We start from the raw sequence: 16,994 nt of genomic DNA, 5'->3' as shown, positions 1-16,994 counted from the left end.
TGAAGCAGAGGCAAAGTGGGTTTCTCAGCTCACAGCCAGTGTGATCAGGAATGTGACCTGAGAGACCAGGTGCACCAGGCGGATGCTGAGTCTGTTTGATTTTATTTTATGGATAGGGTGTTCTGCAGTTGACTGTATAACTCCTCTGATACTGCAGTAGCAGTCTCCATCCTTTAGGCCTTCCCTTAAAAGACTCATGGGCGTTCCAAGTACCTGGCTTCATTCCCGAGGAAGGTACGGCATAAACCTGGGTACCTGGGTGCACCTGTCTCCAATGCAGATAAAAATGAACGGCAGTTTCAGGAAGACGTTGAGAATGAAACAAGCCTTATGAGCATCGCTCAAGGTAACATACAACATTGCATGCAATAAAAACATTTATTTATTTCATAATTCATGCATGTAAGTATGTATATGTTTGTTTATTTATTCATTATGTATTTATGTATTTATTTAGTGGTACTGGGAATTGAACCCAGGGGGCATTCTACCTTTAAGATACATCCCCAGCTCTATTTTATTTATTTATTTATTTATTTATTTATTTATTTATTTATTTTGGTACCAGGGATTGAACCCAGAGGCATTCTACCTCCAAATTATACCCCCCCCCCAGATTTTATTTTATATTTGGAAACAGGGTCTCACTAAGTTGTAGAGGGCCTCACTAAGTTCCTGAGGCTGGTTTTGAGCCTGTGACCCTCCTGTCTCAGTCTCTCAAGGATTGGGATTACAAGCGTGTGCCACCATGCCTAGCTTTGTTATTTATTTTGAAATAGGCCTCACTTAAGTTCCTGAGGATGACTGTGAATCTGTGATCCTCCTGTCTCAGCCTCCCAAGAACTGGGATTACAAGTGTATGCCACCAAGCCTGGCTAGATAAATATATTTAATATGTAATATAAAGAAGACAGCTAGAATGGCAAATTCATATTTCAAAATTATTTCTACTATAAAACATTCATAACAATAGTAACTACTTTTGAAACTCTAAAAATTACATTTCTTCCTTTCTTTCAGAGAAAGAAAGACAGTATTTGCCTCTTTGCCCAAGACCAGGGACAGCAATCTAAATAATCTCCAAATGGTGGAATAGTAGAAAGACCTAGAAAATTTAAGGCAGCAGCTTATATAAAAGTCCAGCGGCAACTTGAGTGTGGCAGCCTTCGCTATTGCTTTAGAAACTCATTCTGTTCACTAACACCCCTCCAAAGCACAATCAGAATACAAGCAATCCTGAGGACAAATTGTGCAAGCTCATTGCAAAATGAAAGAAGTATGCATTCGTTCGAGACTTATTTCCACCTATCAAATGGGAAAACACATAACTGGCAATTGCCCCACTGGTACCGCAGTGCTGCAGGGCAACCTGGCAATTCTTTCCAAGACCTTATAGCAGCAAATACTAGTCCTGCTGACACCCAATCTCCACTGCCTTAAAAAAAGCATTCTACAAAGCCAGAAAATATTATCAGTAGAAGAATAAAATTATAGGTATAAGGTTGCGGGGTGGGGAGGGGGGGGAAGGTTAGAAGACCGATCAAAGAACAGAAAAGAAATCCGCCTGCCTTGCGGCAGTGGGTACCACAGCAGTGCCATCTTACCTCACTGCATCTGACTCCAGAAACAAACAGGGAAACAACCAAGGACCTGAAGAGCAGCCGCAGATCATCGGAGTTGTAAGCCACCAGTTCTTCCTGCGCAAACACCGACTACAACTTCCAGCAGTTGCTGCCGAGTTCATCACGCTCTCCAGGGATCCAGAGCGGCGCTCAACACCAGAAAAGAAACCCACCCGCCTTGCGGCTGTGGGTGCCACAGCAGCGCCATCTTGCTTCACTGCACCCGGCTCAGAAACAAACAGGAAAACAACCAAGGACCTGAAGTAGGCAGCTGCAGATCATCGGAGTTGTAAGCCATCATTTCCACCTGTGCAAACTCCTGCTACAACTTTCAGCAGTAACAGCTGAGCTCACCACGTCCTCCAGAGATCCAGACCAGCGCTCAACTAGACTGTAAGCATAGGAAAATGCCCAGCATGGCACCTCCAGGGACTCCTGTGGCCAGGATAAACTTTCTGGGTCTGAGACTTTGCGGTTCAACCCAGAGAAGGTGGGGATGGAATTGGCTGCTGGACATCGCAGGGGCTCAGACAGACTCAGGCTCTGCATCTGTAGAAAGTGTGGGGGGAGACCTATGCTTAACACTAGATACAACTAGTAGGATCTATGGGATCACCACAGATAACCCAATAGTGGTGAACGGGGAAAAGTCAGACCAACCCAGCCCTACCTATGGATAACAGAGACTCTTACACTGAGTTTGGTCTCAGAGGCATCTGCCACCTATGGAGGCAGGGAGAGATTGAGACTCCACATCTGTGGAAAGTGTAGAGAGTGACCTGCACTTAACACTAGATCCAGCCCCATTGATACTGACCATCTGTATAAACTAAGAAAGACTCAGAGAACCCGGCTTGTGGCAGGAAAGGTGCCAGTGGCACTCCATGTCTGCACAGAGAAAGACTGAAGAGGCCCAGTAGGCTCAGTAGTTATATATTTGTAGAGTTGCATTAATTTGCTGTTGGTGTTGTTTTGGTTTTCTCTTTTTTTGTGTGTGTTGGTGTGCATGCTGGGTGTGTATGCTTTTTTTTTTTTTTAACCCTCTCCCAAACTTCTTCCTTTGTACATACCTACTATCTTCTCCCCATCCCTTTTCTATTTTCTTTTTTCTCCTCTTGTGTGTCTTGTATTAAATCCACTTCATATCACTATACTAAAAACTCTACATTTGTTACTAGAGTACCACCATATATTCACCATTGCTAATTTCTATTCTATACCCCCTTATCAAACTCATAGTCTCATTCTATTTGATCCTATCTGAGGCTTTACCCTATTCTTCCATTTACAACTTCAATTCCCTCCCCACTCAACCTTCACTGTTGAATCCAATACAACTTGCCCTTAGATATACCAGCTGACACATAATTACATTTCACAAATAAAACTGTAAAAAAAATAAAAAATAAATTTAATTGCAAATATATACCATGAGTGATTTGGTGATCAAATAAATAATCATACTTTTCAGTTGGCTGCCTCATGAATAGAGTCTTGGAGTCTGACAACAGTTCTTCCACCAACTCTAGTTGGTGATTACAGAAGATGAAGATGTATCCTTCCAATTTTCTCAAACAACTGTAGCCTCCAAGGGACATCAACAACACATGCCAAACCCTGCTCTTATAGGAAAGATTCCCAGACACCTAATCTTTAGTTTTCTAGATTCAGGGATGGTCAACATGTACTGAACCTTCACATGGTAACTTTTATACAGTTTAGCTTATCTTAATCCGCAACTCTATATTACAGATGACGGTAGCCATGGGCAGCTGATCCACATGTGACCAATCCATAGACCAACTATCGATGCACAATCTGGCCTGGGGCTGAGAGCGGTACCCAAAGTGAAAACAATTTTAGCTGGGACCATTGCATTTCTTCTCTTAGGATATCAGATGAGAATGGTGGAAAGAATAAGTAGGAAACAGAAAGGAAATATACTGAGAGGGCCGGCGGGATGGTGGCTGAGATACAGGAAGCAAGGAAGGGGATTCAGACACAAACACAGTCCCTAAGGCTACACCCCTAGGAGTCCACCTTCTTTAGCCACACCCCACTAGTCTGGGTTACCACCTGGTAAATCCATTACAGTGACCTTATCTGCTGATGAGATAAATCCTCATAACTTAATCCTATCAACTCTGAACATGAACACATGAGCTCTTCAGGGACACTCTATAGCTAACCATGACACATGTTTATTTCTGCAAGAGTTCTCCTTTATTATGACCCAGTGGGTACCCCCGCTACAGTCCTCTTTCCTTGACAGCTGTCAACCTATGTAAGGTAATCTCCCCATATCCTAGATAAACAGTCAAGGGAGTATGTCAATGGGATCCTTACCATTGTTCTTCATAATGGATTCCATGAAAGGGACATTAGCCCACATCCTGTGTGTCCTCTAAGATTCCTTTATTCATTCTTTATTCCTCCCCCTTCCTACTTCCTTCAACCAATACTTCCTAAATGTCCACTGCTGCGTGTTTGGTTAGGATTTGCAAACACTCCTGGAGTCGGCCCTTCTGTGTGCCAGGCACATGAATGAGACAGATAAGCTCTCTACCCTCATGGGGCCTTTAGTCCAGCAGGGAAGCTGGGTCATAACTGTGCTATTCATGAGTGTTCTCTGAGATCCACCAGGAGGTGTCCTCACCTCCCAAGACCTCCCTGTCTAGTGACATTCACTCTGATACCTGAAAGGAGAAGAGGAATTCTCCAGCTAAACAGGTTGGGTGGGAAGCAAGAGGGAGAACAAATTCTAAGTAGAGGGAGTTGCATGTGCAAAAGTCCATTAGACAGCAAGAAACCCTCACCAGGACTCCCAAACAGCCAAGAAATGTGGTGTGTGGGCAGAGCAAGGAACTGGCTTTGAGTAGGGGAGTTAAGAGGGTAAGGGTGGATCTCCTCCCATCCTACATATTCGAATGACTGATTAGCTTCAACTGGCAGCTTAATTTATTAATGTGGGTTTCAGAGACCAAAGAACATGGGCCAGAGACTGGAGACTGGAGGCTGGGAACATTTAGGAAGACCTCCAGCCTTCAGGAAGCAGGGAGCAAGCTCCAACACTTAAGGCATCCCCAACCATCCCCTCTCTCCAGCAGCTATCTCACCATCCAGAGCCACTTAACTTGGAGAAAGATCTCTGAAACCATTGCCATCATTGCTGGGTGTGGTGACACATGCTTGTCATCCCCGCGCTTGGGAGTTAGAGACAGGAGGATCATGCAGGTTCGAAGCCAGCCTTGCTGGCTTAAGAGACCCTGTTTCCAAATATAAAATAGATCTGGGAGTATAGCCCGGAGGTAGAAGGGTTCCATCCCCAGTACCACCACCAAAAAAAAAAAAAAAATTAATTGCCACCATGATCACAATTATGTTTTTTTTTTTTTTAATTTTGGAGTACATTTAGTAGTTTACTGGGTGCTTTTGCATGCTTACTCTCTTTTAAAATTCCCAGCACTGTGGCGAGGTAGGGCAAGGTATACTGTCTTCAATTTCTAAGTGAGGAAAGCCATCTTAAAGGAAGGCTAAGCTTATCTATTGAACACAAGTAAGTTTAGTTACAGCAAAATTCAAATACTTAGCTGCAGAATTACAACTCCAAGTTCAACACCATGCTCCTTAGAGGGTGGCTAGAAGTTTTTTTCTACTAATACATGACTATTTTCTTCTGACTTTATATACTTGGGTCAGGGGTAAAGGTGAATCCTCTTGAGAACAGAAGACAAAGGGTGATTGATATCTCCACTGTGGCATAAGCCTATGGTTCTTCCCATAGGGAGATCTGGGGTCTGGATCACTGGTTAGTAAGTGTCCATTGTTGGCCCTCTGAGGACCCTCATCTACACCCTGGACACTTCAACTGAACATGCTGCAGTCCTTTCAAGGATTGGCAGTGCCTGTGGATTATAATCGGAGAAAATTCTCTCTCCATACTTCACCAGAGCAATCCCAAGTGCCTGCCATATTTCATTAGGTCTCCCCTTTAGGTTCAAGCCTGGCCCATTTGGAATGTCCTGTACAAGGTGAATATTCCAAAAAGCAGTTCTACAGAAAGTCACCGCTACTATAGCGAAAGTAAGTTAGTAGTGTCGGGGCCCTCCGCTGGGGTACAGAGTCAGAGAGGCTCAAAAGAGATGTGGACGAGTGTGAGAACAGGTTTTCTACTCCAGTCTTTTCAACACTCTAACTTGCAAGTAGTTTTCTATAATGGCCCAATAACCTACCTTCTGCTGGATCTCTTCTTTCCTTTCTTCATCAACTATCAACACTATCAACACTTCTTCATCAACCATCAGCTCCTCACCATCAACATTTCAGTGTTTATTGAGCACTTGCTATATCCCAAAACTTGTGTGAGGTAGGAATTTCAAATGGACCATCACTTAATTATAACAACCCTTTAAAGTGGGAACTATTCTTACCTTTATTTTATAGGTGAGAAAAACTAAGCCTAGAAAACTAAATGACTTGCCTCAAATAGCCAAGCTAGTAAGGAATAAAATGGATTCAAATCCCTAAGTAGTGTTCCTGACACATCTCTCTCTCTCTCTCTCTCTCTCTCTCTCTCTCTCTCTCTCCCTCTCTCTCTCTCTCTCTCCCTCTCTCCCTCTCTCCCTCCCTCCCTCCCTCCCTCCCTCCCTCCCTCCCTCTATCTCTGTCTGTCTGTCTGTCTGTCTGTCTGTCTGTCTCTCTCTCTCTCTCTCTCTCTCTCTCTCTCGTACTCATGGGGCCAAACACCAATTGTCTTAATAAACTCAAGAAAACACCTAGTGCTGAAGCCACATTCACACTCAAAGTTTCTCTCTTTCATTGTGCATCTATTGACTCATATTCTACCTGCACAAGATTTTAATCAGTAAAATTTAAAGGCTAGAAAGCTTATGATTGACATAACCTTAAGTTGCATCAGACTCTCAAAGACGGATTGCTGCTTGTGATTCAAACGTTATGTATTAGAATTCATTGTCTTCCTTATACATAGGGGGCAAAAGTGTTGTCTCATGCACACATATATTTTTTTTAACAAAATAGAAAAAAATGGCCGTGAAATGATATTAAATTATTGGTGTTATAATCAGTCTTTTCCTATATATTCGAAATGGGATGATACTGTGTGTGTGTGTGTGTGTGTGTGTGTGTGCGCGTGTGTGTGCGTGTGTGTGCGTACCCATGCACACACGTGCTTTACTGGTAGATATTGGACCCAGAGGCATTCTGCCTCTGAGCTATACCCTTAGCCCTATTTCATTTTTTCCTTTATTTTTATACAGGGTTTCTCTAACTTGGCTGAGGGTCTCAGTAAGTTGCTGAGGTTGGCCTTGAACCTGTCACCCTCCTGTCTCAACCACTCAAGTACTTGGATTACCAGTGTACACTACTACATCTGGCTGCCATTGATTTTTGATTGAAACTTATACCGTCTTGGTCAATTAAAAACCAACAGAAAATAAAAGCGATACAAAAGACAGCTGTTGTCTGTTGAATTTGTCTCTGGATTACAAACACGACTGCTTGGCATTTCAGTAAAGGTCTCGAATCCATATCTTAATGGATGAAATAAACACTGCAAAATAAGATAACATCTGCCTTTTAAAGCGCCTTTGAGGATTATGGTTAAGATAGAGAAAGCGCTTGCCCTGTGTGAGGAAGAGGGAGAACGCAGCACGGGAGGAAATACAGTTTAGAGGGAAACAGCTAAAATTTCAGTTTTGACATTTTCTACGAGTCTGTTCCTGATGAGCTGGTTAACGTCCTTGAGCCTGATGGAGACACAGTAAAGTCAGATAGACCCCACATTAGCATGTATGAAAAAGAATACACCCTCCTGCACGCAGGGCCACATAAGAAGTTAGCAGGCGGAAGACTGATGTCATCGCTTCTCTCATTAAAAGTTTAAAAACTGTGGTGCCAGGTGTGGTGGCACATACCTGTAATCTGATACTTGGGAGGCTGAGACAGGAGGATCACAGGTTTGAGGCTAGCCTAAGCAACTTAAACCTGTTAAACCTTAAACCTTGGACCCCTCAGCAACCTAACGGGACCCTGTTTCAATAAAATAAAATAAAATAAAATAAAATAGGACTGGGTGTGTAGCTCAGAGGTAGAATGTTTCTGGGTTTAATCCTCACCACAACCACCAAAACATTTTTTAAAAGAAAGAAATTTAAAAGGGGTGGCTATCGTTATATTACATTTATGTTGCCCTGCTTCCCTTTGTTATAATCAATAACATGACTTATAAATACTATCTGTTAATATCAAGGAAGCAGTATGACACTGCTTAGAGAAACATGGCTGAGAACTTGTGTTCAGGAAGGAAGAGAATGTAGCCGCTATGACCTCCACTTGAATGAGGTAGCCCTGTACCTCACAAGGCAGACACATCATCTCCGGCTTAGCTGGTCTCGTTGGGAAGGCGCCGAGGCAGAAAGGACGGATAGGATGGGAATTTTAAGCCTAGGAGTTATGGCAGAATTTGGGTGTCAAAGAATAAGGGTCAGAGGAATCAGGCAAGTTGACCCTGGTGGCTGATCCCTTAAGGGCAGAACCTGACACTGGGGCATCGCGGTGGGGACTGTGCGAGCCAAGAAAATACCACCTAGGGAGTAGGGAGAATGGGGAGAGGCTGCAGGAACGTGGCGATGTGCAGGCAGAACCCGAGTCCTGTCTCTTGTAAATAGTTTTGCACTTGAGTGGTTCTTAGAAATAGCTCATTTAAATTATTTGCATGGATTGTTTCTATAAACTGGCATTACCCCTAAAGGCGTCCCTCTCTCTTGAGTTATCACCTTGTAGGGGCAAATGTACTTTCCTTAGCTCCTCTTTCCTTGGGAAGCGCTCATGGTTGCACTCAACTTAAAGTCTTAAGAACCTATAAAAGTCAAGCTGGGAGGGAAAAGCTTTAGCCAGTTTCAAAGACTTTCGGACAAAATTTCCACATCCTTAATCTCTACTTAAATGAGGTCAGGAGACTTTCCACTGTGTTTTGGGACAAATCAGACATCGGGACACAGCCCTGACTCCAGTAGTCTGCGTCCTTTGCGCCCAGATGAGACGAGAGATTCTGCAGATTTCTTCTACCAGCATTTGCCAGTGGGCCTTTGGTCTTTTCTTCCTCCTTTTAATAACTAATTTAACACATTCTCTCTTTCTTCTATTATTTGTTAGGTGTGATACATTCTTGTGAATGAGTGAATGAATGAATGAATTAATGAATGCATAAATAAAGTGCAGGCCAGGCATGGTGGCGCATGTCTGTAAGTCTAGTACTTGGGAGGCGAAGACAGGAGGATCGCAGGTTTGAGGCAAGACTCAGCAGTTTAGCAAGACCCTGTTTCAAAATAAAAAATAAAAAGGGCTGGGGGTTGTAGCTTGGAGGTAGAATGCCTCTGGGTTCAACCTTTAGTACCAAAACCAACCAACCAACCAAACAAACAAACAAACAAACGAACGAATGAATGAATGAATACAGTTAAAGAAAAGCCTATGAATGGAATGAATCGTTCTGTTTGTGGTAAAGGAAAGGGTAGGGGTAGACAGAAATCTTTCTTGAGGACTGACTTTTAGGCTAAGGTAAAAGATATCCCCCCTTCCCAGGCTTGGAGTGTGAGAGCATTCCAAATAGCGTAAAGAATAATACCCAGAACAAGGAGGTAAAAGTACTTTGTGAATTTTGAATTTTGGAGGGAGCTCAGGAGATGGCCCAGTGTGCTGTTTTTCCTACATTAACGTGCACCCGAATTATCCAGGGAGCTTGCTCAAAATGCAAACTTATAGGCATCCATCTTCCCAATATTTTGCTTTGCCGCCCAGAAATCAGATTGAAACAAGTCCATCTAGTACGATAAGAAAAATAAGCCAGACTCAGTAAGTCAAAGGTTGTATGTTTTCTCTTCTATGTGGAGATGAGAGAGAGAGAGAGAGAGAGAGAGAGAGAGAGAGAGAGAGAGAGAGAGAGAGAAAGAGAGAGGACATCTCATAAAAATAGAAGAGGAAGGGGGATACCAGGAATACCAGGAATTAGACTGATCAAACTATGTTGCGTGCGTGTATGAATACATAACAATGACCCCCCCCACTATGATGGATAATCGTAACGTGCCAATTTAAAAATATTTAAGAAAATGAATAAATAAAAAAGTTGACCCACGCCGGGCGTGGTGGCGCACGCTTGTAATCCCCGCGCTTGGGAGGCAGAGACAGGAGGATCGCGCGGGTTCGAAGCCAGCCGCGCGCGCTGGCTTAGGAGACCCTGTTTCCAAATAAAAATGTAAAAATAGGTCTGGGAGTGTAGCCCGGAGGTAGAAGGGCTTCCAGGAACCCCAGTACCACCAAAAAAAAAAAAGTTGATCCAGATCAACCATACTTTGAAATCCCCTAAGACAGACTGCGTGGTGAGTGTGCAGTTACGTAGTAAGTAGCGAGAATTATCTCACAACAGAATCTCGGGCAGCACAGACAAATATTTCAGGTGGGTGACAGTGTGAGATAGAAGAAAATGCCATCCAGCCCTGGAACTCTGCTTTGTTTTTTTGTTTTTTTTTTTTTCTTTTTGCGGTACTGGGGTTGGAACCCAGGGGCATTCGACCTCCAAGCTACACCCCCATCCCTATTTTTTATTCTTTATTTTGAAACAGGGTCTCACTGAGTTGCAGAGGGCCTCACTAAGTAGCTGAGGCTGGCCGCGAACTGCGATCCTCCTGTCTCAGCCTCCCGAATGCTGGGATTATAAGCGTGCACCACCACGCCAGGCTGAAACTCTGTTTCGAGAGAGAATAGTTTGGTAATGAATCTATTATCTTGATCAAGATTTTTTTTTTTTTGGTGGTACTGGGGTTCCTGGAAGCCCTTCTACCTCCGGGCTACACTCCCAGACCTATTTTTACATTTTTATTTGGAAACAGGGTCTCCTAAGCCAGCGCGCGCGACTGGCTTCGAACCTGCGCGATCCTCCTGTCTCTGCCTCCCAAGCGCGGGGATTACAAGCGTGCGCCACCACGCCCGGCTATCATCAAAATTTTTTTTTAAAAAAAATACTCTTTGATAGGAAATGTTGATGGACTGACTGATTGAATGAATGTAGTTAGAATTCTGAAAAAGTCAAAAGTGTCCTGGGCTGTGGCAAGCATCTCTTCCTGGCTGACTTGGCTGGTAACAACAGGGCATCAGAAGAGCCAGTTCAGGCCTTCCCAAAGTTGTCTTGCCGGGTGTTTTTATTTGCATCTACAGACAAGGCCACTGTGATTATCTTGTAGATGATGCATGTAAAACACACACCACAGTTGTGCAGCCAGAACTGGATATACAAGCCCTGGGCGCTGCGGTCTGGGAGCAGGGAACAGGCTCTTACGTAATAACCCCAGCTAGTCACTGTGAGCGCTTGTGATTAATGCCACATGACGGGCTTTGAACTTTCTGTTCAGATGGGTCCGCTTGCCTTTCGGAGCTCCTAGCAAGAGAAAATGTGTGACCTGCAAATCTCACTCCCAATAACCATCATCATCGCCAACAACACTGTCTTGCTCTGTGGCCCCGTGAGCAAAACGTGCCCGTGCCTTCCTCCTCTGTCCATAGGCAACTTGCCCTGGGAGCAGCAGGGTGGCTTTTTGAAAAGGGACCAAACAGAAGAGGAATCAAACTTCCTGCAGCCCAACAGTAAACAAAGCTACACACAGACGCTGGCGGCATCTTTTGGGAGCCCCAGTCCGGGCCAGGAGCTGTCCAGGTGCTGACCAACTTTTCAGCTCAGCGAAGCCCATCCCTCGGTCTGGCTCCGCCTGCCTTTCCCTCATCCCCCAGGGCCCCCGGGCAGGAGGTTTCCCCGGTTCTCTCCCCATTTCAGAGACCGCTCCCCACACAATTCCTGGAGGTTAAGACCACACTTCATGAAGCCCTTGCAAAAGTGCACCTGCATTCCCGCCTCCAAGTGCGGTCCTGACCCCCCATACACATACCTGCAGCCCCAGAGAGGCGCCTCGGGTGGTGTGCAGGGTCAAAATCGGGGGGGGGGGGGAGGCTCATATCCCAGGCTATGAGCTGAACCGCGCGGAGAGCGCCCAGCCCGCCCTCCCTGCACCCCAGGGCTCGCAGCCTGTCCCTCCCCGCCCGCCTCCCTCACTACTCACCAATTCCAGGGCTCGCAGGAAGGCGAGGGGCTCCTTCAGCGCCCGGAAGGTGCCCGCCGAGGCCAGCTTGGGAGACACAAGACGAGACAGAAGGCAACAGCGTGAGCTCGGGAGCCGCGGGGTCCCCTGCACCCACCGCCCGCCCGCCCCAGCGCCTTTGGGTCCTGCCCTACCTGACTCACGGGGTCCATGGCGCGCCCCTGCGGGTCTTCTCACTCCGCGGGGCCCTTTTCGGTGGAGTCTTTTGTATGAACACCTCGCTCTGCCCTCCGTGGGGCAGAAGCGCCTTGGGGCAGCGGCCAGCGGGAGGTCCAGGAGCGCTGCCCAGCACCGGTTCCCTGCGCTCTGCGCCCAGAGCCAGCTGAGGGGCGGGCAGGGAGGAGCTGGGCTGGGGCAGAGGCAGCCTGGGAGGGGAGAAAGCCAGACGCTGCCAGGGAGGAAGGCTGCCATTGGCCAGCAGCAGTCTCCAAGAGAGGCGAGGGGTGGGCGAGCAGACCTGGGTCCAGGCTCAGCAGCCAGCTCCAGCCGCCCTCCAGCTCGAGGGAAACTTTGAAGGGAAGAGCGGGCTTTCCTCTCTCTCTCTCTCTCTCTCTCTCTCTCTCTCTCTCTCTCTCAAAAGTGACCAAACAGAAGAATTGAACTTCCTGCAGCTCAATAGTAAACAAAGCTACATACACACACACACACAGAGAGAGAGAGAGAGAGAGAGAGAGAGAGAGAGAGAGAGAGAGAGAGAGAGATTTTTGCAGTACTGGGGATGGAACCTAGGAGCATTCTACCTCCCAGCTGTACCCCTAGCCCTATTTTTTTTTTTTTTGGTAGTACTGGGGTTCCTGGAAGCCCTTCTGCCTCCGGGCTACACTCCCAGACCTATTTTTTACATTTTTATTTGGAAACAGGGTCTCCTAAGCCAGCACACACGGCTGGCTTCGAACCTGCGTGATCCTCCTGTCTCTGCCTCCCAAGCGCGAGGATTACAAGCGTGCGCCACCACGCCCGGCCCAGCCCTATTTTTTACTCTTTACTTTGAAACAGGGTCTCAGTGACTTGCAGAGGGCCTCACTAAGTAGCTGAGGCTGTGCACGAACCGCGATCCTCCTGTCTCAGCCTCCCAAACGCTGAGATTACAAGTGTGCACCACCACGCCCGGCTCCTAATATATATTTTTTAATTGTAATCAGACACGTGATGATGTTCCAGGTGTAGAGGCATATCCGCACACAGCACTTTTGTCATTACCCCTCCCCCGGAGTTCTCACCCCATTCCCTCTTCCTCCCCACCCTATTTATTTCTTACTCTTCCATGGACCATCTTCGGCATGGCCGGGCAGTCCCACACACTGGGACATCTCAAGAAACTGGGCCACAGCCGGGCGTGGCGGCGCACGCTTGTCATCCCAGCATCCGGGAGGCTGAGACCGGAGGATTGCGGTTCGCGGACAGCCTCGGCTACTTAGTGAGGCCCTCTGCAACTCAGTGAGACCCAGTTTCAAAATAAAGAATAAAAAATGGGGCAGGGGGTGTAGCTCACAAGTCGAATGCCCCTGGGTTCCATCCCCAGACCTGCAAACAACAACAACAACAACAACAACAGTAGCAACAACAACAACAGCAACAACAACAACAGCAACAACAACAACAACAACAGCAACAACAACAACAACAACAGGGGCAGCACCACCTCTTCCCCAGAGGCAGGCGGAGTAGCCTGTGGAGGACTTGTCTATGTGCCCTGGACAACGATTCAGTGTGCTGACGGGTGGTAAATTGGCCATAGGGCCCTCCTTTCAGCCTAGAGAGAGGAAGACCTGGGCACAGAGGTGGCAACAGATCATCTTATATGTGGACCCATGTGCCAGGTAGGCAACGCTCATGGTCACCCAAGAACTTTTGGAACAAATGATTGCACCCTTTTTTTTTTTCGTGGTACTGGGGTTCCTAGAAACCCTTCTACCTCCGGGCTACACTCCCAGACCTATTTTTTAATATTTTTATTTGGAAACAGGGTCTCTTAAGCCAGCGAGGCTGGCTTTAAACCTGTGCGATCCTCCTGTCTCCGCCTCCCAAGTGCGGGGATTACAAGCGTGCGCCACCACGCCCTGCAATTGCACCCATTTTTAAGGTAGAAAACAGATGCCCAAGGCTGAGTTCGCCCAGCTCATGAAGAGCCAGACGGGCACTGATCTTCAAGGGCCGTTCACATTCATACCGTCTCCACTCTTTCATTTTACCAAAGATCCAATCCCCAAAAGATGCTCCCCAGGTCAATCCTAACAGGACTCCGAGTCTCCTGTCCAAAATCACTTGAACCCTTTTCTTGGAATTTAGTGAAATGTGGGTCTAGCACCCCCCTCCCTTAGTTGACTTATCCTGCCAAGTGTAATAAACAACGATCACAACTGGATTCCTTCTAGTACAGAAACTGCGCTAAGTAAGGGCTTTCTACGTGGTATGCCATTATATATTCACCAAGTGCCCCATGGGTGGTAGTGCTACTGTTCCCATGTTAGAGAGGAGGAAACTGGGGCTTACTGAAAGAAAGTGGGCCGCTCACGGTTTTATAGCTAGCAGGTAGAGAAGCAAGAGTTGAATTCAAAGGGGAAACTGGAAAAGAAAAGAAGAGGGAGAAGGAGAAAGAGGAGATGGAAGAGAAGAAAGAACAGAAGTGCTCTGATCTGTTACCTCTTAGCTGCTCCCCTTCTCCCTCCATCTCTTCATTTGGACGGAATTCCATGCATGAAGTGGTCTCCCAGCAACATGGCGAGTCCATCTGTTTACTACAAAGATTTGCCAAAAAGTTTGGGAGTGTGTGCATCTGGATGGTGTGTGTGTGTGTGTGTGTGTGTGTGTGTGTGTGTGTGGCTATTTATTATTTAAGAGTTGGAGGAAATATAAAATAATAGTTTGCAGTCTGGGAGGGGAGGGGACACACAAAAACTGGGTAAGAAAGAGTTCTTCCAGCGTAGATGCCCCTGTCCACGGAATTCGTTAGGAAAACACCAGAAACGTATCAAGTGGGAACTCCAACAATGCCAGTCGCACCATCTGCAGCCAGCAGCTCTGTCTCTACTGCTCTTCCTACGTGCAGATAGAGTCTAAAACAATTGTAAAGAGCTGTTTCAAAAATAAGCCGTTATGCAACTGTCAAGGGGTGGGGGACTAATAGAATTGAGCGTGTGCGTTGCGATCGATGTTCATGAGTTTAGGGTGAAGTGTCTTCATTCCTCAAGATCTCGGTTTATTATTAGCTTGCTTTAAGCTGTAAAATGTAACCACCGATATGGACCTTAGCGAGTTGTCATGAGGACTCGATGGAATTTTGAAGGTAGGATAACTTGGGTAGCCTGGCACCTCAGTCCTCTCTCAAAATGCAGTAGCACAACCATAGCACTTCCACAGAAGCAAAGACGAAGATTCAGAGGTGTGTATCAGAGGCGGGCTAGATGGTAACGCCGTGTGGCTTTCCTCTCCATCACATTACCTGCATCCTGGCCCCCTTGGACCCGGGAGTGGCCTGATGACTTCCAGAGGCGAGGCTTGCTTTTCTGGAGGGAAGTTTTTAAGTTTTTTATTTGTGCATTGTAGTCGTACATCTTAATGGAGTACAAGATGGTGGAAGCGTACATGCACACATCACCCAATTAGCCCTTCCTCAATTCCCACCCCATTCCTGGAGGGAAGTTTTGAGAACCAGCATGTGATCTGCTATCTTGCTGATTTCCTTCTATTATGATCAATATAACTTCTATATAGAAGCTACTCTGAGAGCCAGGGCCCTGGTTTGGGGACTGAGCAGAGCAGAGGTGTAGCCGAACCTTGATGGGCCTCCAGCTGAGCAGGATGCGCAGGAGTCTTTAGTTATTATTGTACAGCAGAACCTCAGAGGCTTGCTGCACAGCTCATAAAGCTGCTGAACAAATATTCCAACCTAGGTCTGCAGGACCTCATTGCCCTTGTGTTCTAAGACATTGTTCTTTGCCCCACAGCAAACTACTTACAGGGTATAATACCTCCTCCATACGTTTCATAATGATAATAATTATTCTGTGTGTGTGTGTGTGTGTGTGTGTGTGTGTGTGTGTGTGTGTGTGTGTGTATTCTACCTCTGAGCTACCCACTTAGCCCTATTTGGGGTTTATTTTACTTTATTTATTTGTTGTTGTTCTGAAAAAGGGTCTCACTAAGTTTTGCAAGCCCTTGCTAAGTTGCTGGGGCTGGCTGAGAACCTTCGATCCTCCTGCCTCAGCCTCCCAAGTACAGGAATTACAACCATGCACCACCCAAACTTGGCTGACGATAATTCCTCTCACAGTTACTATCGAATCCCTGGTACCTGCTCGGCACTGTACTACGTGTTTTACAAGCTTTATTTAAACATCACCACAATCTCCACTTTTACGGGCAGCAGGCTCAGGCCTGGGAAAGCCCAAGTAACTTGCACGTGGTCATCTGTACAGCTCTGTCTCTCTTGATGGGGACTGAGGGTTTCGGGAAGTGTTGCTTGCTTGTGTATTACTCAAGTTGCAAACTTGGAACAGAGCAAGTGTGATTACTGAGCCTGTTCCTCCAGGTGCCTTTTCACACTCAACCTTTTTCCTTGCTAATATGGCAGCATATTTTCCCAGTTCTCCAATCAGCACATAACGGGGGGCCAGAGTTGGGAGGAGTGGGCCGTGTCCTGGCTTAGACAACAATCACACATTGTTAGAGGATGCATGCCACGTTCCCAAAATGCATGAGCTCCCAACAGCTGTGTCACCAGAATAACCCAGTGTTCTGTAGCACATTTGCAATGTTAAGTATTCTGTAGACTTGGAAGCTAGAACCTCTATATTCAGATCTGGAAATAACCTTAGGTTCCCTAAAGGACTCGGTTGGGAAGGGTGGGAGAGATGTCACAAACCCAGCCACAAAATTCTCATCAGTGGCTGAGGGAGGGCCCTTCTCCTTTGCCCCAGGATGATGAAAGGCAATTTCCCTCTTGTTATAACAAATCGATTACAATAGTTCAATGATCAGGTTAACTTTTAATGGTGTATAGACCATCTGTTTTAGCGCCCTATATTGACTTTGTAAATCAAGTAATTTTTTTGCAATCTTTTTTAAAAAATTTTTTATTGGTGCATTATATTCATATATCATATTGGGGTAAAAAACTTGTGTGTATATAATTTTTAAATTCCTCTTTTGTTTTAGGCTGGGAGCTCATAGTTATAAAAACTTAAAAAAAAAAAAAAAA

General features: G+C 46.0%; 1 protein-coding gene across 1 annotated transcript in view; it reads right to left on the bottom strand.

The window, feature by feature from the left end:
* Window positions 1-11,946, bottom strand: part of SYNPR (synaptoporin) — a gene marked incomplete at both ends in the record, with an annotated part of 324,123 nt that extends 312,177 nt beyond the window's left edge. The window contains 2 exons of the mRNA XM_080715248.1: window positions 11,756-11,821; window positions 11,929-11,946. Coding sequence (XP_080571374.1) covers window positions 11,756-11,821; window positions 11,929-11,946 — 84 coding nt within the window. The remainder of the gene's footprint in view (window positions 1-11,755; window positions 11,822-11,928) is intronic.
* Between the last annotated feature and the right edge of the window lie 5,048 nt (window positions 11,947-16,994).

Source organism: Muscardinus avellanarius (assembly GCF_963383645.1).
Source record: "Muscardinus avellanarius genome assembly, chromosome: 18".
Taxonomy (NCBI): domain Eukaryota; kingdom Metazoa; phylum Chordata; class Mammalia; order Rodentia; family Gliridae; genus Muscardinus; species Muscardinus avellanarius.
The sequence above is the reverse complement of the archived record's forward strand: the minus strand, read 5'-3'. Positions and strand labels throughout refer to the sequence as shown.